This window comes from Anthonomus grandis, chromosome 18, assembly GCF_022605725.1.
Source record: "Anthonomus grandis grandis chromosome 18, icAntGran1.3, whole genome shotgun sequence".
Lineage (NCBI taxonomy): Eukaryota > Metazoa > Arthropoda > Insecta > Coleoptera > Curculionidae > Anthonomus > Anthonomus grandis.
In genome coordinates, this window is record NC_065563.1 from 13746600 (window position 1) to 13768723 (window position 22124).

At 35.6% G+C, this 22124-nt stretch overlaps 3 protein-coding genes across 3 annotated transcripts in view; 1 reads left to right on the forward strand and 2 right to left on the reverse strand.

Moving 5' to 3' along the window:
- LOC126746957 (calcium/calmodulin-dependent protein kinase type 1-like) overlaps nt 1-9269 on the reverse strand; it is a 32335-nt gene extending 23066 nt beyond the window's left edge. The window contains exons 1-2 of the mRNA XM_050455380.1: nt 8903-9269; nt 8418-8647 (exon numbers count right to left, since the gene is read on the reverse strand). Of these exons, the coding sequence (XP_050311337.1) occupies nt 8418-8647; nt 8903-9269 (597 nt within the window). The remainder of the gene's footprint in view (nt 1-8417; nt 8648-8902) is intronic.
- Nucleotides 9270-9323: 54 nt separating this feature from the next.
- LOC126746958 (ankyrin repeat domain-containing protein 40-like) lies at nt 9324-10605 on the reverse strand. The gene is made up of 3 exons (XM_050455381.1): nt 10406-10605; nt 10020-10336; nt 9324-9631 (listed from the first exon to the last, which is right to left on the reverse strand). Exons 1-3 carry the CDS (start codon nt 10522-10524, stop codon nt 9324-9326), a joined length of 744 nt encoding a protein of 247 aa, XP_050311338.1. The 5' UTR covers nt 10525-10605.
- Nucleotides 10606-11622: 1017 nt separating this feature from the next.
- LOC126746970 (cilia- and flagella-associated protein 57) lies at nt 11623-21049 on the forward strand. Its single transcript, XM_050455396.1, has 18 exons — nt 11623-11872; nt 11926-12202; nt 12418-12683; nt 15275-15408; nt 15465-15616; nt 15668-15842; nt 15898-16220; nt 16276-16496; nt 16547-16721; nt 16775-17092; nt 17148-17290; nt 19285-19426; nt 19484-19664; nt 19763-19986; nt 20039-20326; nt 20385-20513; nt 20567-20806; nt 20860-21049. Exons 1-18 carry the CDS (start codon nt 11658-11660, stop codon nt 20977-20979), a joined length of 3723 nt encoding a protein of 1240 aa, XP_050311353.1. The 5' UTR covers nt 11623-11657; the 3' UTR covers nt 20980-21049.
- Nucleotides 21050-22124: the final 1075 nt, after the last annotated feature.

The window sequence follows — 22124 nt, forward strand, 5'->3', positions numbered from 1 at the left end:
AAGTATCTCAGAAATCAATAGTTACAAGATTCCAACCACTAGAACTCGAGATATTCACTTGCCAATAAGAGACAAATTATTTTATTTCTTCCAGGCACTCCTGGACTATGAATTCCATTATCTTGACCTCTAATGAACGGATTTGAATGATTTTTTCAGAAAACACTTAAAAAGGCCTAAAGTATCTCAGAAATCAATAGTTACAAGATTCCAACCACTAGAACTCGAGATATTCACTTGCCAATAAGAGACAAATTATTTTATTTCTTCCAGGCACTCCTGGACTATGAATTCCATTATCTTGACCTCTAATGAACGGATTTGAATGATTTTTTCAGAAAACACTTAAAAAGGCCTAAAGTATCTCAGAAATCAATAGTTACAAGATTCCAACCACTAGAACTCGAGATATTCACTTGCCAATAAGAGACAAATTATTTTATTTCTTCCAGGCACTCCTGGACTATGAATTCCATTATCTTGACCTCTAATGAACGGATTTGAATGATTTTTTCAGAAAACACTTAAAAAGGCCTAAAGTATCTCAGAAATCAATAGTTACAAGATTCCAACCACTAGAACTCGAGATATTCACTTGCCAATAAGAGACAAATTATTTTATTTCTTCCAGGCACTCCTGGACTATGAATTCCATTATCTTGACCTCTAATGAACGGATTTGAATGATTTTTTCAGAAAACACTTAAAAAGGCCTAAAGTATCTCAGGAATCAATAATTACAAGATTCCAACCCGTAGAACTCAAGATATTCACTTGTCAATAAGAGACAAATTATTTTATTTCTTCCAGGCACTCCTGGACTAAAAATTCCATTATCTTGACTTCTAGTGAACGGATTTGAATGATTTTTTCAGAAAACACTTAAAAAGGCCTAAAGTATCTCAGAAATCAATAGTTACAAGATTCCAACCACTAGAACTCGAGATATTCACTTGCCAATAAGAGACAAATTATTTTATTTCTTCCAGGCACTCCTGGACTATGAATTCCATTATCTTGACCTCTAATGAACGGATTTGAATGATTTTTTCAGAAAACACTTAAAAAGGCCTAAAGTATCTCAGAAATCAATAGTTACAAGATTCCAACCACTAGAACTCGAGATATTCACTTGCCAATAAGAGACAAATTATTTTATTTCTTCCAGGCACTCCTGGACTATGAATTCCATTATCTTGACCTCTAATGAACGGATTTGAATGATTTTTTCAGAAAACACTTAAAAAGCCCTAAAGTATCTCAGAAATCGATAATTACAAGATTCCAACCCGTAGAACTCAAGATATTCACTTGCCAATAAGAGACAAATTATTTTATTTCTTCCAGGCACTCCTGGACTAAGAATTTCAATATCTTGACTTCTAATGAAGGGATTTGAATGATTTTTTCAGAAAACACTTAAAAAGCCCTAAAGTATCTCAGAAATCAATAATTACAAGATTCCAACCCGTAGAACTCAAGATATTCACTTGCCAATAAGAGACAAATTATTTTATTTCTTCCAGGCACTCCTGGACTAAGAATTTCAATATCTTGACTTCTAATGAAGGGATTTGAATGATTTTTTCAGAAAACACGTAAAAAGGCCTAAAGTATCTCAGAAATCAATAGTTACAAGATTCCAACCACTAGAACTCGAGATATTCACTTGCCAATAAGAGACAAATTATTTTATTTCTTCCAGGCACTCCTGGACTAAAAATTCCATTATCTTGACTTCTAGTGAACGGATTTGAATGATTTTTTCAGAAAACACTTAAAAAGGCCTAAAGTATCTCAGAAATCAATAGTTACAAGATTCCAACCACTAGAACTCGAGATATTCACTTGCCAATAAGAGACAAATTATTTTATTTCTTCCAGGCACTCCTGGACTATGAATTCCATTATCTTGACCTCTAATGAACGGATTTGAATGATTTTTTCAGAAAACACTTAAAAAGGCCTAAAGTATCTCAGAAATCAATAGTTACAAGATTCCAACCACTAGAACTCGAGATATTCACTTGCCAATAAGAGACAAATTATTTTATTTCTTCCAGGCACTCCTGGACTAAAAATTCCATTATCTTGACCTCTAATGAACGGATTTGAATGATTTTTTCAGAAAACACTTAAAAAGGCCTAAAGTATCTCAGGAATCAATAATTACAAGATTCCAACCCGTAGAACTCAAGATATTCACTTGTCAATAAGAGACAAATTATTTTATTTCTTCCAGGCACTCCTGGACTAAAAATTCCATTATCTTGACTTCTAGTGAACGGATTTGAATGATTTTTTCAGAAAACACTTAAAAAGGCCTAAAGTATCTCAGAAATCAATAGTTACAAGATTCCAACCACTAGAACTCGAGATATTCACTTGCCAATAAGAGACAAATTATTTTATTTCTTCCAGGCACTCCTGGACTATGAATTCCATTATCTTGACCTCTAATGAACGGATTTGAATGATTTTTTCAGAAAACACTTAAAAAGGCCTAAAGTATCTCAGAAATCAATAGTTACAAGATTCCAACCACTAGAACTCGAGATATTCACTTGCCAATAAGAGACAAATTATTTTATTTCTTCCAGGCACTCCTGGACTATGAATTCCATTATCTTGACCTCTAATGAACGGATTTGAATGATTTTTTCAGAAAACACTTAAAAAGGCCTAAAGTATCTCAGAAATCAATAGTTACAAGATTCCAACCACTAGAACTCGAGATATTCACTTGCCAATAAGAGACAAATTATTTTATTTCTTCCAGGCACTCCTGGACTATGAATTCCATTATCTTGACCTCTAATGAACGGATTTGAATGATTTTTTCAGAAAACACTTAAAAAGGCCTAAAGTATATCAGAAATCAATAGTTACAAGATTCCAACCACTAGAACTCGAGATATTCACTTGCCAATAAGAGACAAATTATTTTATTTCTTCCAGGCACTCCTGGACTATGAATTCCATTATCTTGACCTCTAATGAACGGATTTGAATGATTTTTTCAGAAAACACTTAAAAAGGCCTAAAGTATCTCAGAAATCAATAATTACAAGATTCCAACCCGTAGAACTCAAGATATTCACTTGTCAATAAGAGACAAATTATTTTATTTCTTCCAGGCACTCCTGGACTAAAAATTCCATTATCTTGACTTCTAGTGAACGGATTTGAATGATTTTTTCAGAAAACACTTAAAAAGCCCTAAAGTATCTCAGAAATCGATAATTACAAGATTCCAACCACTAAAACTCAAGATATTCACTTGCCAATAAGAGACAAATTATTTTATTTCTTCCAGGCACTCCTGGACTAAGAATTTCAATATCTTGACTTCTAATGAAGGGATTTGAATGATTTTTTCAGAAAACACTTAAAAAGCCCTAAAGTATCTCAGAAATCAATAATTACAAGATTCCAACCCGTAGAACTCAAGATATTCACTTGCCAATAAGAGACAAATTATTTTACTTCTTCCAGGCACTCCTGGACTAAGAATTTCAATATCTTGACTTTTAATGAACGGATTTTAATGATTTTTTCAGAAAACACTTAAAAAGCCCTAAAGTATCTCAGAAATCGATAATTACAAGATTCCAACCACTAAAACTCAAGATGTTCACTTGCCAATAAGAGACAAATTATTTTAATTAATTAATGCTGCTAAATTAAGCAAATTATTTTTATGTCAATAAGGAGAACAGCCAGTTGTCAGTACTAGTTTCAACCTTCAAAAAAAAATTTAAATTTGAATTAAATCTTTAAAAAAAATAAAAATAAACACGCACTACAAAGCCTAAATTCCAAAACAATAAAAAACTGAAAACGTAGTTGGAAGAATGCGAAGCACCTTCAAGGCCACGAACAATGCTCGGTAACTTGGCTACTTTTGGTTTAATAATTAGGTTTACTAGTAAATAATATTTTCAAGAAATTACAAACGACTTTGGCGTTTTGGGGTCAAAAATTGCGAAATGTACGCTTTATGAAATGGAAAATACACCGTTTTGATGTTTAATTAAAAGACAAATAATTAAAGTAACTTTTTAATTAAGTTTGCCATCAATTTAATTCAAACAAAGTCTCGTAATTTTAGTTAATGGCAAAAATAAATGTGTCAGGGCCTAAATTCTTGAGAGGGCGTATTATAATACTTCCAGTTATTTTTATTTGATTTTAATATATGTACAAACATCTTGTCAGGATGTATTACAACAATAAACTTTTAAACGGTAGCAAAACGATAAATGTACTTACAGTAACTTGTGGTGTATATTTGGAACGTGTAAGAAGACAGAATGATAGATGTATTGCTTACGTCAGGATTCGAGATCATTGAATGACATGATACTACATCAGAGACAACCAAAGAGACGCGCAACTGTGCGCTAATAAAATATCCGATTATTTTCTATCTTTGTCTCTCTTCGTGAAAAATGAACGTAGATGGCGCAGATAGCGTTTGCCGCCATAATTCAAACCTCGGCTATTAAGCATTTAATGATTTATTTTAATTAAAATCAGCCGTTACGTCTCAGAAGTCAGAATATCATAATTATGTTTTTGAAGGTAGTAGACAATGGTACAGTGAAAACATCTTGTCGAACTTGCATTGTCTTATTTATTTAATGTAACACGACGTTTCATTTAAATCCGTTCATTAGAAGTCAAGATAATGGAATTCTTAGTCCAGGAGTGCCTGGAAGAAATAAAATAATTTGTCTCTTATTGGCAAGTGAATATCTTGAGTTCTAGGGGTTGAAATCTAGTAATTATTGATTTCTAAGATACTTTAGGGCTTTTTAAGTGTTTTCTGAAAAAATCATTCAAATCCGTTCATTAGAAGTCAAGATATTGAAATTCTTAGTCTAGAAGTGCCTGGAAGAAATAAAATAATTTGTCTCTTATTGGCAAGTGAATATCTTGAGTTCTAGGGGTTGGAATCTTGTAATTATTGATTTCTGAGATACTTTAGGGCTTTTTACGTGTTTTCTGAAAAAATCATTCAAATCCGTTCATTAGAAGTCAAGATATTGAAATTCTTAGTCTAGAAGTGCCTGGAAGAAATAAAATAATTTGTCTCCTATTGGCAAGTGAATATCTCGAGTTCTAGAGGTTGGAATCTTGTAATTATTGATTTCTGAGATACTTTAGGGCTTTTTACGTGTTTTCTGAAAAAATCATTAAAATCCGTTCACTAGAAGTCAAGATATTGAAATTCTTAGTCTAGAAGTGCCTGGAAGAAATAAAATAATTTGTCTCTTATTGGCAAGTGAATATCTTGAGTTCTAGGGGTTGGAATCTTGTAATTATTGATTTCTGAGATACTTTAGGGCTTTTTACGTGTTTTCTGAAAAAATCATTCAAATCCGTTCATTAGAAGTCAAGATATTGAAATTCTTAGTCTAGAAGTGCCTGGAAGAAATAAAATAATTTGTCTCTTATTGGCAAGTGAATATCTTGAGTTTTAGTGGTTGGAATCTTGTAATTATCGATTTCTGAGATACTTTAGGGCTTTTTAAGTGTTTTCTGAAAAAATCATTCAAATCCGTTCACTAGAAGTCAAGATATTGAAATTCTTAGTCCAGGAATGCCTGGAAGAAATAAAATAATTTGTGTCTTATTGGCAAGTGAATATCTTGAGTTCTAGGGGTTGGAATCTTGTAATTATTAATTTCTGAGATACTTTAGGGCTTTCTAAGTGTTTTCTGAAAAAATCATTAAAATCCGTTCATTAGAAGTCAAGATATTGAAATTCTTAGTCCAGGAGTGCCTGGAAGAAGTAAAATAATTTGTCTCTTATTTGCAAGTGAACATCTTGAGTTCTAGGGGTTGGAATCTTGTAATTATTAATTTCTGAGATACTTTAGGGCTTTCTAAGTGTTTTCTGAAAAAATCATTAAAATCCGTTCATTAGAAGTCAAGATATTGAAATTCTTAGTCCAGGAGTGCCTGGAAGAAGTAAAATAATTTGTCTCTTATTTGCAAGTGAACATCTTGAGTTCTAGGGGTTGGAATCTTGTAATTATTAATTTCTGAGATACTTTAGGGCTTTCTAAGTGTTTTCTGAAAAAATCATTAAAATCCGTTCATTAGAAGTCAAGATATTGAAATTCTTAGTCCAGGAGTGCCTGGAAGAAGTAAAATAATTTGTCTCTTATTTGCAAGTGAACATCTTGAGTTCTAGGGGTTGGAATCTTGTAATTATTAATTTCTGAGATACTTTAGGGCTTTCTAAGTGTTTTCTGAAAAAATCATTAAAATCCGTTCATTAGAAGTCAAGATATTGAAATTCTTAGTCCAGGAGTGCCTGGAAGAAGTAAAATAATTTGTCTCTTATTTGCAAGTGAACATCTTGAGTTCTAGGGGTTGGAATCTTGTAATTATTAATTTCTGAGATACTTTAGGGCTTTCTAAGTGTTTTCTGAAAAAATCATTAAAATCCGTTCATTAGAAGTCAAGATATTGAAATTCTTAGTCCAGGAGTGCCTGGAAGAAGTAAAATAATTTGTCTCTTATTTGCAAGTGAACATCTTGAGTTCTAGGGGTTGGAATCTTGTAATTATTAATTTCTGAGATACTTTAGGGCTTTCTAAGTGTTTTCTGAAAAAATCATTAAAATCCGTTCATTAGAAGTCAAGATATTGAAATTCTTAGTCCAGGAGTGCCTGGAAGAAGTAAAATAATTTGTCTCTTATTTGCAAGTGAACATCTTGAGTTCTAGGGGTTGGAATCTTGTAATTATTAATTTCTGAGATACTTTAGGGCTTTCTAAGTGTTTTCTGAAAAAATCATTCAAATCCGTTCATTAGAAGTCAAGATATTGAAATTCTTAGTCTAGGAGTGCCTGGAAGAAATAAAATAATTTGTCTCCTATTGGCAAGTGAATATCTCGAGTTCTAGAGGTTGGAATCTTGTAATTATTGATTTCTGAGATACTTTAGGGCTTTTTACGTGTTTTCTGAAAAAATCATTAAAATCCGTTCACTAGAAGTCAAGATATTGAAATTCTTAGTCTAGAAGTGCCTGGAAGAAATAAAATAATTTGTCTCTTATTGGCAAGTGAATATCTTGAGTTCTAGGGGTTGGAATCTTGTAATTATTGATTTCTGAGATACTTTAGGGCTTTTTACGTGTTTTCTGAAAAAATCATTCAAATCCGTTCATTAGAAGTCAAGATATTGAAATTCTTAGTTCAGGAATGCCTGGAAGAAATAAAATAATTTGTGTCTTATTGGCAAGTGAATATCTTGAGTTCTAGGGTTGGAATTTTGTAATTATCGATTTCTGAGATACTTTAGGGCTTTTTAAGTGTTTTCTGAAAAAATCATTCAAATCCGTTCATTGTAAGTCAAGATATTGAAATTCTTAGTCCAGGAGTGCCTGGAAGAAATAAAATAATTTGTGTCTTATTGGCAAGTGAATATCTTGGGTTCTAGGGGTTGGAATCTTGTAATTATTGATTTCTGAGATACTTTAGGGCTTTTTAAGTGTTTTCTGAAAAAATCATTCAAATCCGTTCATTAGAAGTCAAGATATTGAAATTCATAGTCCAGGAGTGCCTGGAAGAAATAAAATAATTTGTCTCTTATTGGCAAATGAATATCTTGAGTTCTAGGGGTTGGAATCTTGTAATTATCGATTTCTGAGATACTTTAGGGCTTTTTAAGTGTTTTCTGAAAAAATCATTCAAATCCGTTCACTAGAAGTCAAGATATTAAAATTCATAGTCCAGGAGTGCCTGGAAGAAATAAAATAATTTGTGTCTCATTGGCAAGCGAATATCTTGAGTTCTAGGGGTTGGAATCTTGTAATTATCGATTTCTGAGATACTTTAGGGCTTTTTAAGTGTTTTCTGAAAAAATCATTAAAATCCGTTCACTAGAAGTCAAGATAATGGAATTCATAGTCCAGGAGTGCCTGGAAGAAATAAAATAATTTGTCTCTTATTGGCAAATGAATATCTTGAGTTCTAGGGGTTGGAATCTTGTAATTATCGATTTCTGAGATACTTTAGGGCTTTTTAAGTGTTTTCTGAAAAAATCATTAAAATCCGTTCATTAGAAGTCAAGATAATGGAATTCATAGTCCAGGAGTGCCTGGAAGAAATAAAATAATTTGTCTCTTATTGGCAAGTGAATATCTCGAGTTCTAGGGGTTGGAATCTTGTAATTATTGATTTCTGAGATACTTTAGCGCTTTTTAGGTGTTTTCTAAAAAAATCATTCAAATCCGTTCATTAGAAGTCAAGATATTGAAATTCTTAGTCCAGGAGTGCCTGGAAGAAATAAAATAATTTGTCTCTTATTGGCGCACAGTTGCAGAACCCTGTAGTATCATTATTATTAAAATATTCCCTAAAATACCCTTTTCACTTATTGCAAAAATATTCAAGAATTTACCTCAGGTGCCACATATCCGGGTGTGCCACACGCGGTGGCCATCACGCCTGCGTCCTCCATTTTGGACAGTCCAAAGTCGCTGATCATGATTTTACTCTCTTTGTCCGGACTGTAGTAGAGTAAATTTTCCGGTTTCAAGTCGCGATGGACCACGCCCTGTTGGTGCATATAGTCCACCGCCTCCAGCACTTGTCTTATCAGGTGGGCGGCGTCTTTTTCCGTATAAGAACCTGGAAAAAATGTATTAAATTCTTCTGGCCTCATCAAGATCTTCTCAAACAGTTAAGCATGTTTTTGTTACTCAAAGTAAGTAAGTCTTTAATAGAGATTATGTAAAATTGGAGGTTTTCTTCCAGACAATTGAAGATATTTTGGTCCTCAACTGCCTGGAATAAGAAACTTGAGGTTTTTCCAGTTTGTATTATAAAAATTGGGAATTTTCTTTCTCAAATTATGTAAAAATTAGGTGAATCTTATGCCCCTACCTTTTTCCACAATCCTATCGAACAGTTCACCCCCAGTGACCAGCTCCATAATCAAATACACCTTGCTCTTATCTTCGAAAGTTTCCAAAAGTTGAACGATATTCGGATGCTTGAGCTTCCTCAGGATCATAATCTCGTTTTCCAGGGAGTCTTCCTTGCCCTTGAGGGCCTTCTTATCAATTATTTTCACGGCATACATTTGTCCGGGTTTCTCTTTACTTTCTGCCAGTCGCACCTCGGAAAACGCCCCCGTACCCAACTGCTCCTTTAAAACATACTTTTCGTCCAGAAGACTTTTGTCCCCGCCACATTCTTTCACCGAACCGTTTTTGGTTTTGGATTTTTTATCTTTGCCAAAGAGAGGCATTTTGGATAGTTTCAATTAAAACTCACTCTATTGATAACAGGACGAACTGGTTATTTAATAAAGGACAGTTTGGTTTTTACAGCTACTAATGCTCTGGTAACAATTGGTGCTGCTCCTGTCCGAATTGTTGCTTTTCAAAACGATTTCCAAAGCCTGGAAGTCTACGAGGCGTTTAATGTCGTTGTCTTTTCTCAAACGTGTGTCGGGGAGTTTTCTGATTCTGTCCACTTGGGATTCTGGCACTTCCAGTTCTTCACAGCAGATTTTTAAGAGGGCACTATAAGTTAACTTCCACCGGGGGATTTCTATTTCTATGAAATCGGGGTCGGGGGATCCGTTGATGCGGACTTTTAGGACCAAATCTATATATATATATAATTTAAGCTTAGTTTAGCTTAAGTTAACAGTTCAGTCATGATGAAATTCTATTTAATTATCGATGAATAGTGACAAGTGGTGCTTTTTTTTTTAATGAATTTTGTCAATTACAAGCAGTAAAATAAATTATTATACTTTAAACCATCAATTACTTTTTTTAGGTTATAGCAACGAGTGAATACATAAGTCTCCGTTTAAGTTAAATTTAATGAATATTGTTTACTTCGCATTTCAATGCTAGCCTAATTACTATTCAAACAGAGTAAGGATACAAATTTGGAGTATAAACATACAGAATATGAAGATACTTAAGAAAATCTGGTTAAAACTGCTTTAATCATGCATTATAAGTGACAATTAATAGAAACTTACCATCATTTTGTGCTGTAGGCAAAGCAGTCTTTTGCATACTAAGCAGGTCAGGCTTAAGAGACCCCAATTCGACTTTGGCATTTAACGGGGCATTCCTAATATAATTCGGCACAAAGTTAACACTCTCCTGGGGCCCTACCTGATCAATTTTACCACCATCCACCAATACACCGAGCAGTTCCTTTATATTGGAATAAGGGCAAACATCTGCAGCGGTTTCCCCTTTGATATTTCTTATGGTTTTATCGGCCCCATAAAGCAGCAAGAGGCGAGCGATTTTCTCGTTTCCTCGTTTACAGGCCCAATGCAAAGGGGTCCTTTGAAAACACGTAAGGGAGAGAAAAACAGTGTTTAGGGTTAAGGGCTCTCGCTATATATATATTTACCATCCGTTAACCGCGTTTCGGCAATTTACGTTCACGTTTTGCGACAGGAGGGTTTCTAACGCTTCGAGGTCGCCTACTGCCGAGGATTCGAGTAATTTTCCTTCTAAGATATTTGCCATTTTACATGAAAATATTTTATGGGAAACATGATTGAAACACGGAAGAAAAACCTAAACCGACGTCACTAGACTACGTGACGTTAACTGTCACTTTATTTGACGTATCAGCTGTCATAAGTGTCACTCGTTTGACGTATCAGCTGTCACAGTTTCTCATATGTCCGAAACAGTACTTCTTAGGCTACGTTTACAACAATCATCAAAATTTATATTTCCGTTATCGTCCAGGAAATCTAATTAAGACCTAAAATAAATCAGAAAAGAGTTTTGGAAAAATGGGGCAGATGGAAATAAAACTCACATTGTATTTTAAACTAGAATCTAAAATACAACGTGAAAATCTATATCCCAAATGTCCTTAAATGCCCCACAATTGCCTAAAGTTTAGGCATGCCAGTGCAATACAAGCAACTCAATGCAAAAATTTTTAAATGCTCCTATTGGCAACATAGAAAAAAAGTAGATTAAAAACATCTCGTATGTCGCAACAGACAAACCTCATATTACGTGAATAATGTAACGACATTGTAAACGCCGAGAGACCACTTGATTTTCCGTCATTCCGGAATGACGCAAGTGGTCCACCTCACGACGTCTCGAAGGTCAGCGAATCTTCCGGAATTATGGTCAGCCGAGTATATAAGGAACCGCGTCGCCGCTGTGAGGCAGTTGACAATTCGGTCGAAATTTGGTTCGGAATATTGGCGCGAGATTTAAATCGGACATAAATAGTAGTAAATAAATGGGGTGAAAATAAATACCTGTTTTTTTTCTAGTTGTCGTCTTTTATAGTATAAGTGAGTAAATAAATTGTTTTCGATTGTTTTAATTTATAACTAAAAAACGGGAAAAACGCTACAATACTTTTGACTCTTAACCTAAAAAACATGGCGTCACAAAAGTCCATTATTGAGCTGAAACCAGATTGCATGTGCAAGAATAATTGAGCAAACAAGCAATGGATACAGTTCTCTCAAGAAGTAGAAATAAGTGCGTCACTGGCATACATTCTTGATGATGCCCCGTTTGAAAACTCCTTATTGATCAAACAATCTTTCTTGAAGGCATCAAAACCCACCCCAAATAACGTCAAAACGCCTCAATGTCACTTCATAATTTGAAATTTCATTAAAATGTCGTCCTCCTCGCTGCCGGTGCTTGTCCCTCGTCTAATCGCTGGCCTAGAAACAAACGTGAAAGGAAACATACACTTTCTAACCGACGATGAAGTGATTTATCCTGTGGGAGCGGTGGTGACGGTCCACAATCCCCACGTAAAAAAGCAGAAATTCATTAAGTTGAGCGATAAGGGCAAGAATTTGACTCATATCGCCCTTAGTCCCGACAAGTGAGTTTTCGTTTACTCAATTTTATACACTAAAAATTAAAAACCAATTGCAGAAAGCTGATCGCGATAGTCGAAACCACCGATAAGTACCCAATAGCGACCCTCTGGGACTCGGAGACCTTTAGGAAAAAACGCACGCTCACTTTACCAACCGATAAAGAGATTATCGCGTCCAGATATGTCGCGGTTGACTTCACCTATAATTCGAAAAATATCATTTTGGTCACCGGCGAACCCGACTGGAGTTTATATTCTTTTAAATGCGACAAGGGCCGCTTGGAAAGCTTCGCTAGGGCCAACAATAACAACAATACTGGAACTGTAATGCAGGTAAGAAGTTTGTTTAATGCCTCGTCAGTTTACACCATCGAGACAACAGAAATGGCAAAGGCTCCATACTAAACTTTGCCATGCGCAAAGCGTTTCCTTTGATTTAAAGCCGCCATAATAGTCCGAGGGCATATGTATTAAAAAAATTACAATTAATATTTTCATACCTTAAGTTTTAAATGGCTTTCTGTGAATAGACTTTCCATTATTCTTAGATCGCTTGCAATCCAAACGACCAGAACCAAATTGCCCTAGTGGGAGATTTGGTGTTACGATGCCTGGGCTGTGTAGACTACGCGTGGCGACAATACGGTTACAACAAGTTCGACGGGGCGACTTACACCAGCTGCTGCTGGTTGTCGCAGGACCGCCTCATGGTCGGCAGCAACAAAGGGAAACTTTTAATTTTGGAAACGGGCGAAATCAGGGCCGTGTTTCACGCCATGGATTTGCCCGTCATCAATATGAAGCTGAAGGACGAGTAAGTAGTAGTAGTGCCGGGAGGTTTTTTGACACTTATTAATTCGAGAACGTTTTTTTTTTGTTTGTTGCATTAGTACGAAAAAGGATAAGTCCTCGTAAGTACGTATAGCTCCATTTGTAGAAGAACGTTGGAACTCAAAAAATCAACGTTGGTCAGTATAGTTTCTTTAATTTTACTCGCTACTTCAAAAAAGTAGTCCATTTTTCTCAAAGAGACCTCTTGATAATAAAAATTCAGAGAATAGAGGGACACAAAGTCAATGGTCTCAAAAGAGACGTGTGTCTTCGTTTAAGTTCTGGCTCAGAAACGTTAGGTTTAGACGGTAATGCTTTGACTTTTAATACAAATACTTATGGTAAACATTTTGAATTTTCTTTTGTGGGTTACGTATTACATAAGTCGGGTTTCCTCTTGATTCATTCACACGGGGATTCTTTGTACAATAACAGTCAAGGAATTTCCCGAATACTCATTAAAAAAAGCTCACCCGAATCATTCAAGAATTGTACGGGTACAACCCTGAATCAGACAGCGAATATACCTGTCAAAGCGCATGCGTATAGTGTCTAACCTAAAACACAGTTTACTTGTTGGTTCACTGAAGACCTGTTCGATGATTCAAAATTCGTCCATAACTCGGTTATTATTCAATTTATGACTAAATGTTATTCTACATGATTTGTAGTGCTTTTAATGAGAAATCCTATGGTAAAGGAAAAATTTTAATTTTCCCAATAGTTTTTGAGAAAATTCAGGAAAACTGATTAAAGGTTTTTCTCAATTTTCTGGAAATCTATTGAAGATAGAAATTATTTTTTTATTGCTTTTGTTGCTCGTTGATGTTTTAAGCAATTTTTATTATAACAAGTTTTTTCTCCAGCCAATAGTTTGCTCGGAAAAAAATAAAAACCAAAATATTGACAGTTTTTTATTGGGATAGAAATTTGAGTATAACTTTTTTTTGGTACATTTTCCATAAACGTTTTATTGAGCTTTTTTAAAGGATTTTACCAACAGTTTTTGAGAAAACTCTAGAAAACTCTTTAAAGGTTTTTCTTAATTTTCTGGAAAACCATTGAAGATAAAAATTATTTTTCTATTGCATCTGATGCGCATTGACATTCTAAACAGCTTTTATTATAATCATTTTTCTTTCCAGTCTATAGTTTTCCCAGAAAAAAATAAAAATGAAAATTTTCAATTTTTTCTTCGAGTTTTCACCAAAAATTTGCTCATGTTTCAAAAATCGTTCATAGCTCCTTTATTTTCAAATTTTCGACTAAATGTTACTCTACACAATTTGTAGTGTTTTTAATTGGTAATCCTATGGTGAAAGAAAAACTCCAATTTTCCCAACAGTTTTTGAGAAAACTCTGGAAAACTCTTTAAAGGTTTTTCCCAATTTTCTGGAAAACCATTGAAGATAAAAATTATTTTTCTATTGCATGTGATGCGCATTGACATTCCAAACAGCTTTTATTATAATCATTTTTCTTTCGAGTCAATAGTTTTCCCAGAAAAAAAATAAAAATGAAAATTTTCAATTTTTTTTTCGAGTTTCACCAAAAATTTGCTCATGTTTCAAAAATCGTTCATAGCTCCTTTATTTTAAAATTTTTGACTAAATGTTACTCTACACAATTTGTAGTGTTTTTAATTGGTAATTCTATGGTAAAAGAAAAACTCCAATTTTCCCAACAGTTTTTGAGAAAACTCTGGAAAACTCTTTAAAGGTTTTTCCCAATTTTCTGGAAAACCATTGAAGATAAAAATGATTTTTCTATTGCATCTGATGCGCATTGACATTCCAAACAGCTTTTATTATAATCATTTTTCTCTCCAGTCAATAGTTTTCCCAGAAAAAAATAAAAATGAAAATTTTCAATTTTTTTTTCGAGTTTTCACCAAAAATTTGCTCATGTTTCAAAAATCCTTCATAGCTCCATTATTTTGAAATTTTCGACTAAATGTTATTCTACATAATTTGTAGTGTTTTTATTTGGTAATCCTGTGGTGAAAGAAAAACTCCAATTTTCCCAACAGTTTTTGAGAAAACTCTTTAAAGGTTTTTCCCAATTTTCTGGAAAACCATTGAAGATAAAAATTATTTTTCTATTGCATCTGATGCGCATTGACATTCCAAACAGCTTTTATTATAATCATTTTTCTCTCCAGTCAATAGTTTTCGCAGAAAAAAATAAAAACTCAAAAGAGACGTCTCAAAGTCTCAAAAGAGACCATTGACTTTGTGTCCCTCTATTCTCTGAATTTTTACTCGCTACGACTTAGTTGCTTTTATGACGTACTTTCACGAAATCACTTTAACACTCTTCTTATAGTAAATCGACACTTTTTGGATTGGGACCTTGTTCTATAAAATTGAAATAAGATCAACAATCTTATTCTTGCGCGTAACCAATCAGTTTATTCGGTGAGGTATCAAACGACACTAGTGCTATCTGTCGATAATGTTGTACAAGTTGTGATAATCTTTCACGTAAATAATACGAATTGTTTTTATACTTTATCTTCATATCTTTAAGACTCTAATATGTAGTTCCGATAATAATTGATTTATTTAATAACAGGTTAGAGCAAGGTTCCCAGACCAGTCTTAAGTCACCCTCAGACAGTGTCCAATTCATTGAAGACGACGATGAAAACTACGAAATTCGATCGATTCATAATTTCCCAAGGGGATTCGCTTTCGGATTTATGAATGGTAAACTCACCTGACTCAAAACCGTCCGAAAATGTTCCCGAAAACCACTTTTACAGGGCGGATTCATTTGTACGAGAGGGACACACCTCACAAGTTCAGAAAGAGATCCGTCCTACGAATACCCAACAAAACGATTTATAGAGAATACGACGACGGACCCAAAGAAATTAAGACCACCATTAACTGCATAATAGTAAATGCCGCCCAGGTATTTTAATTTACAAATAAACCGATAAAATATCAATCAGGCTTTAATCAGGACCGTCTCGTGGCCACGTGCAACGAAACCCAGATCTACCACACCCGAATTTGGCTTCAGCAAGAGTGTCCCTTGGGACAAGAGTTGCCCATGTACGAATTCGCTTATCCGTTGCATTTGGGCCCCATTGGGAGCATGTCCCTATGTAGATGGAAGCCTATTTGTATATCCTCCGGTAAGGGTTGTTGTCCCTTTAACGAGTCCAACTTCTCACTAAAACTTTGGTGCAGGCAAAAGAGATCGTTCCCTAAAAATCTGGAACTACGAAACAAACGAGCTGGAACTGGTGCAGAACTTCGAGGACGACATATACTCGGTGGCCCTCCATCCCACGGGACTCTACTGCGTCATCGGGTTCACCGATAAGCTCCGCTACATGACGATCATGATCGACGACATGATCACCACTAAAGAGTTTAGCATCAGGAGTTGTAAGTTGAGCAGTTTCAGTAGGATGGGCCATTTGTTCGCCAGCACCAACCGCACCATTATCCACATTTATTCGAGCATCAGTTTCGAGCTGATGTTTACTTTGAAGGGACATAACGGAAATGTCAGTCGGGCTTTGTGTTACGATTGTGTGGGTCTTAAATCGATGAAAATTTCAGATCGAGTGTATGTCCTGGAGCAAAGACGACCGTCAGTTGGCCACGTGCGGCTCAGAGGGTGCTGTGTATGTTTGGGACGTGTGCGAATCCTCACGGATATCGGAAACGATCATAAAATCGAACCCTTTTACTGGGGTGGCGATCACGCAGACCGGAAAAGAGGTTTATGCTGTGGGTAATGATGGACACATTAGGGAGCTGATTAATTCAAACGTTTACAGGTGAAGCAAGTGATTTATAATGTGTCAGGGGGTGTAAATATGGTTTTTAGGGATGTGGTACTGGTTCCTCCCGCTGCTGGTGGTCTGGACGCGGTCATTTTGTCCCAGTTGGACTCCATGCTGTTTGTGGCAGGAAACCAGGGTAGCATCTATAGCATTAAGGTGCCTTTACTGGAAAAAGCTGAGTTCACCGAGTTTATTATGCATAAAAGGACTATAGTGCAGGTATAAGCTTGCTTTAAAACCTTTTATAGTTATTACACGTTGACTCAATTTAGCTCCATCTCTCGTATGATGACCGTTTCCTCATAAGCGGTGCCGAAGACGGCTCAATATGCTTTTGGAAGCTGATAAACACCGAAGAGAAAGCGATCAAGCTAGACAAGGAAATCTCTTCTTCCAGCGAAATCCTGATATCCAGAGAGATCCTCGAGGACAAAATGGACCAGATCAAAAACCTCCATTTAAGACTGAAGGAATTGGAGACGGAACACTCGTACCAGATGAGGCAAAATGACGCATTGCACTCGCTAAAGATGAGAGATATTCACTCGGAATATTGTCACGCCATTGAGGAGCTAAAGATTAAGAATGAGGTTGAGGTTTTGTTAATGCTATCATTGAGGGGTGCTGAAAATTTTCCAAATTTAGCAAATGGAAGGCGACCACATCCAGGAGATCAACAGCATCAACAGTCAAATAGCGAAAATGAAGGCGGACCACGAACTGTTCGTGCAGAAACTGGAGGCGAGTTACAACGAGAAATTGATCGTGGAATATAAGAAATTTATGAGGTGAGCATGTTGGTGCCACTCGACTTTTCTTCTTATACAAGGTGTTCCGGAATTATGAGATTAAGGTTCTAGGGGTTATTCAGTGCAACAGTAGAAAACGTTTGAGTATAGGGACCCATGTCGCGTTAAAATTTAGAAAGACGATGAATTGCCTTTAATCGAAATTTAATTCATTTAATTTTTGTACATGATACCATCACAATTTTAAACAATTTATCGGCGCTTGTGTGCCATCCTTAAAAATGATAACAGAGGTTCTTGATTTTGTTGGGAGAATTGTGTACCTGCATTTCATATCGCCTTAGTCGTGCTGTCTTATTTGTGAAGTTTGCAAGTATTTAGCAAAAGTTAGTTGTTGCTAATGCCTAGGTAGAGTTTAATTTTGTCAATGGCTTCCGGGACCGATGAAGCCTTTTTCTAGCAGGAATATCCATGTTTGGGACGAAGAAAATCCCCATGCAATTTTTCGTAGAAACCATCAGCAACGTTATATGGACAGGCAATGTTCGTGATTATTTAATTGGGCCATTGGGCCCTCTACTGGACAGTGGCGAAGCGTCAACTTTTCTTTCGGGTAGACAAACAATAAAAATTGTTATTTAGAAAAAAATGTGTATTCAATATTATTTACTTTAATGAAATAGAGAATGAAAGCACATGAAATATTAACTCAAAGAGAAAAATATGTAGTGATATAAAAAAGAAAAAAATAATTACTACTAGCATAAAAAGATAGATAGATAAAAATAAATACTACTTACAAAAAAAACACAACTAAAATACAATTGCCAATATCAAACAGTCGTTCATAAATAACTCCTAAAATATCCACTAAAAAAATTTTTTCTATACACCCAAAAATAAAAATACTAATTATTAAATTACAATGCAGATTCATCAAAAAACAAAACTGAAGATGTATTGCGGCCGACCAGATCAAGCGTGTCCATTAACAATAACCCTCAAGAGCATGATAAAATAGCTGGTCGACTTCGATAGACAAAAGCTCAAATGTCTTTCCCGCGAGTAAATTTTGCATACGTAATAGGCTGAATACTGATGCGGCTGGACCTCTGTCACCTGCTTGATGCGTATATGGTTCGATTAGATGCTGCAAATTTCGGAAGACAAATATCAATGTGTCTTTCTGGGGCTCGTATACATTAATTGGGTGTCAGCCCTGCATTTTTATTTAATTGGTGCGTTATAGATATTATAGGCGGGGCGCGCCTTAGATATTATAGATAGATAGATAATATAGCTGTTTAGATAGTAGATACTATATAATAATAATAGTAAGAAGAGCGACTACATTCTGTGTTATTTTTTTTTTTAAATTTGAATTCAATAATTACATGAAATAATTACATAATAAATTAATGAGAAATAACTGGATAATTTTGGGTAGACAGTGTCTACCTTGTCTACTCGTACGCTTCGCCACTGCTACTGGAACGGTTACCAGGACCAAAGTTTACTGAATAAAATACATTTTTTATTTCTTATTTATTATTTATACGTATTTTATTCAGTAAACTTTGCCAGGACCTATTTACCGGCGTTTATTGGACAAAACTCTTCCAGAACTTCATAAAAATATTCCAACAAACGTTCGACAGCAAATGCGGTTTCAGCTGGATGGCTTATTTTGCTGTATAAGTTAAGCAGTTTAATGGCCTCCTAGGTCGCTCGATTTTTTCCTGTGGAGACATATAAAGTCTTTGGTCTACGAAACTCCAATAGAAACAGACTTAATTGGATGTCACGAACTTAGACAGACTTAATTTTTAGTCAAGTCCGCCGAAATCGTGCGTGACATTTCAATCGGTGTATTCAGGTTGGATAAAGACATTTTCAACAAATATTGTGTTAATATAATGCATTAGAGCCGTAGTGACACTTTTCCGGACATGATGAGTCCCTATACTGAAATGTTTTCTACTGTTAAGTTTGATCCCACAGTTCTGAAACACCCTGTATACGTTTATTACCAGGTTTGAAGAAAAAATGAATCGCATGCTAAAAGAACACGAGCAGAATTTCGAGGCCTTAAAAAAAGCCAAAGCCGAGTCGGAAGAGTCGATTACCAACTCGTTCTTGGAAATAGTGAAGGACAAAGATAACAATATCGAAGAGGTGACGGGCGTTACGATCGACATTACTCAAATATATTAGATTTATAAGTAATTTCAGCTTAAAGAGAAAGTTGTGAAACTGATAAAAGAACACGAGCTGATCAAGCAACAGATCGAGGACGATTGCGACAGGGAAATTTACGAACTGAAATGCACCCACGAGAAGGACATCAAAGAGGAACAGGATCTGAACGTGAAATTGAGAGGAGAGGCTGCTGTCATTAAGAAGAAACTTTTAGGTATTAAACGTATTGTTATATCATTAATTGATGATGACAGAGCCGGAACCTTAAACCGTAAGGTTCATAATTTATAGCTTTATGAGTATAAATTTCAGCGACCCAAAAGGAAGCGGACGACTACAAGCATCAAACCTACGTGCTGGAAAACGACCATATCAAGTTCAAATCGATAATCAACGGTCTGGAAAAGGACATAATCGATATAAAGAAGGAAATCACCGAACGGGACGCGACCATCGAGGACAAAGAAAAGCGAATTTTTCAATTAAAAAGCAAAAACCAAGAGCTGGAAAAGTTCAAGTTTATCCTGGACTTTAAGGTGCTTTTTTCCGCATTATCTAATCCCATCCAAGTTATAACTATCATTTCAGATAAAAGAATTAAAATCGCAAATAGAGCCGCGCGAACGCACCATCCAGGAACAAGTGATTCAGATCAACGAGATGGTGCGGGAACTGGAAAACCTTCAGAAGGTCATTTTAAATTTGGACACTCAGATGGCCGAGGGTCGCGCCAAGTTGACGGCATCGGTCAACGAAGTACGAAAAGAGATGGAGAAGAACCGGGTGATGAAGAAAGCACTACAAGCCATCCGGATGGATATCCATCATGCGAGCGGATTTATCCAGAACGTTCCGGTTTTACAGAAAGTTGTCAAGGTAAGACGTGTATTATGTAAGTATTAAATTGCGACCATTTTATATAATATATCTTTAGGAAATGTATCATAAATACAACGCAGACAAGGACTTTGAAGTGAGCCAAGCGGAGGACACCGAGGCAAAGAGTGAATTTCTACGGCAACGTGATTTCTTGGAAAGAACCGTGGCCACTTTACACGCTCAAGTGAGACAGAGTCATTTGTCATCAGAATATTCGTTGACATGAAATCGTTTTAGGCGACCAAGAATACCAGCACGTTAAGTTTCGATAAGGTGCGCTTGGTGGATGAGAACGCCACCCTACTGGTGGAAACTAATCAGCTAAGGAAGAGTTTACAGAGTGAAATTAACCAAAACAGGAAGTTGAACTCTATTATCGGGTTATCGTATGTCGCGCCTAAGGCTGCACAGAAGAAAGTGAATCTGGCGGTGTCCACCAATGAGGAGATTCATAATAAATATAAAGAGACCATAAATGTGAGGGCATATAATGCACTTTAAAAGGATTTTTTGAATTTTGATTTTTACAGAAAAACCGTATTACAATTGAAGCTTTAGTGGAGGAAAACGAGAGGTTACTAAACAAAATCGCGGAATCTGAAGAGTGGGAGAGCAGGTCCCTAGAGGATGACGAAACCGACTCGAAATAATCTCAACAAAATTGCCTTGAATGTATGCTATATAATATTAAGTTATGAAAATAAATATATTTACTATTAACATTTATTTACCACGACCAATCAAACAGAGACGCATCAGCAAATAAAATCACGTGTCGTCCTCTGAGGGCCAAACCAATTTCCCTCTTGTGCCCTCTCTTATGTTGGAAAATAAAAGAAAACCCTTATTAAGGTTACGTCCCTCTAGGTGGTCATGAAAGGATGATTCACACAAGTCTTCGATTACATTTACACCCCCCTTTTGTTTCTTTTTGCGTCGAATGCGTTAGAATTCTATATAATAAGATCGTTTTTTTGGTTCCAATACTAATTACGGTTGTATTTGGTCGAAGCCCATTACGCCAGGTGCAATGAGCCATAAAACTAAAGTTGATGGAAAGCAATGAATACAATTAGTGCAGTGTGGAAAGAAAAAATTACATTTTGTCAGACGTTTCCCATAAATAATAGAAATGACCCCTCAGGCCGAGGCCTACAATAATGCCCTTAATAATAGAATAACACTATCAACCCTAACGGTGGTATTATGTAGGGAACTATTGAGTTCCAACGTATAGAGTATTACTTCATCGATAAACTCGATTTTATTGAGGTCCCCTTTCACGCCACACATGATTGCATTTTGACGCTCAAATATTTTGGTCCATTCGGTCCACGTCTTGTTAACCGTCGCGAAAAAGTCTCCTGCATGGAATTAAAACAAAGAAGAAATGGATATTGATGAAGAAGAAGAACTACTGCTACTATAGGACTTGCTGCTGTTTGTATTATTAAAAAGAAACTTATCTTGAAGAAGAAGAAAAGAAGACCAACTAAATGGTGACTCAAAAACGGACGTCGAAAACGACTTTTTCAGGATTTTCAAAGTGCTCTCATTCCCTTGTTTCTGCTCGGATCCTGTTATAACCCGGTGTTTTCGTAATCTAGGTGACCCAATTAAGACGCTGGTATACTCAGTTTGATTTCGAAAAAAATCAATTTTTGGTGGAAAAAATCGATACGGGGGGGTATACCCGAAAAATGAAAAAACCCGAACTTTGAAGGTCGATATCTCGGCTTCTATGGGAGCTATCGGAATAATTCCAACGGTTTTATCTTAGTTTCGTCATTGTGAA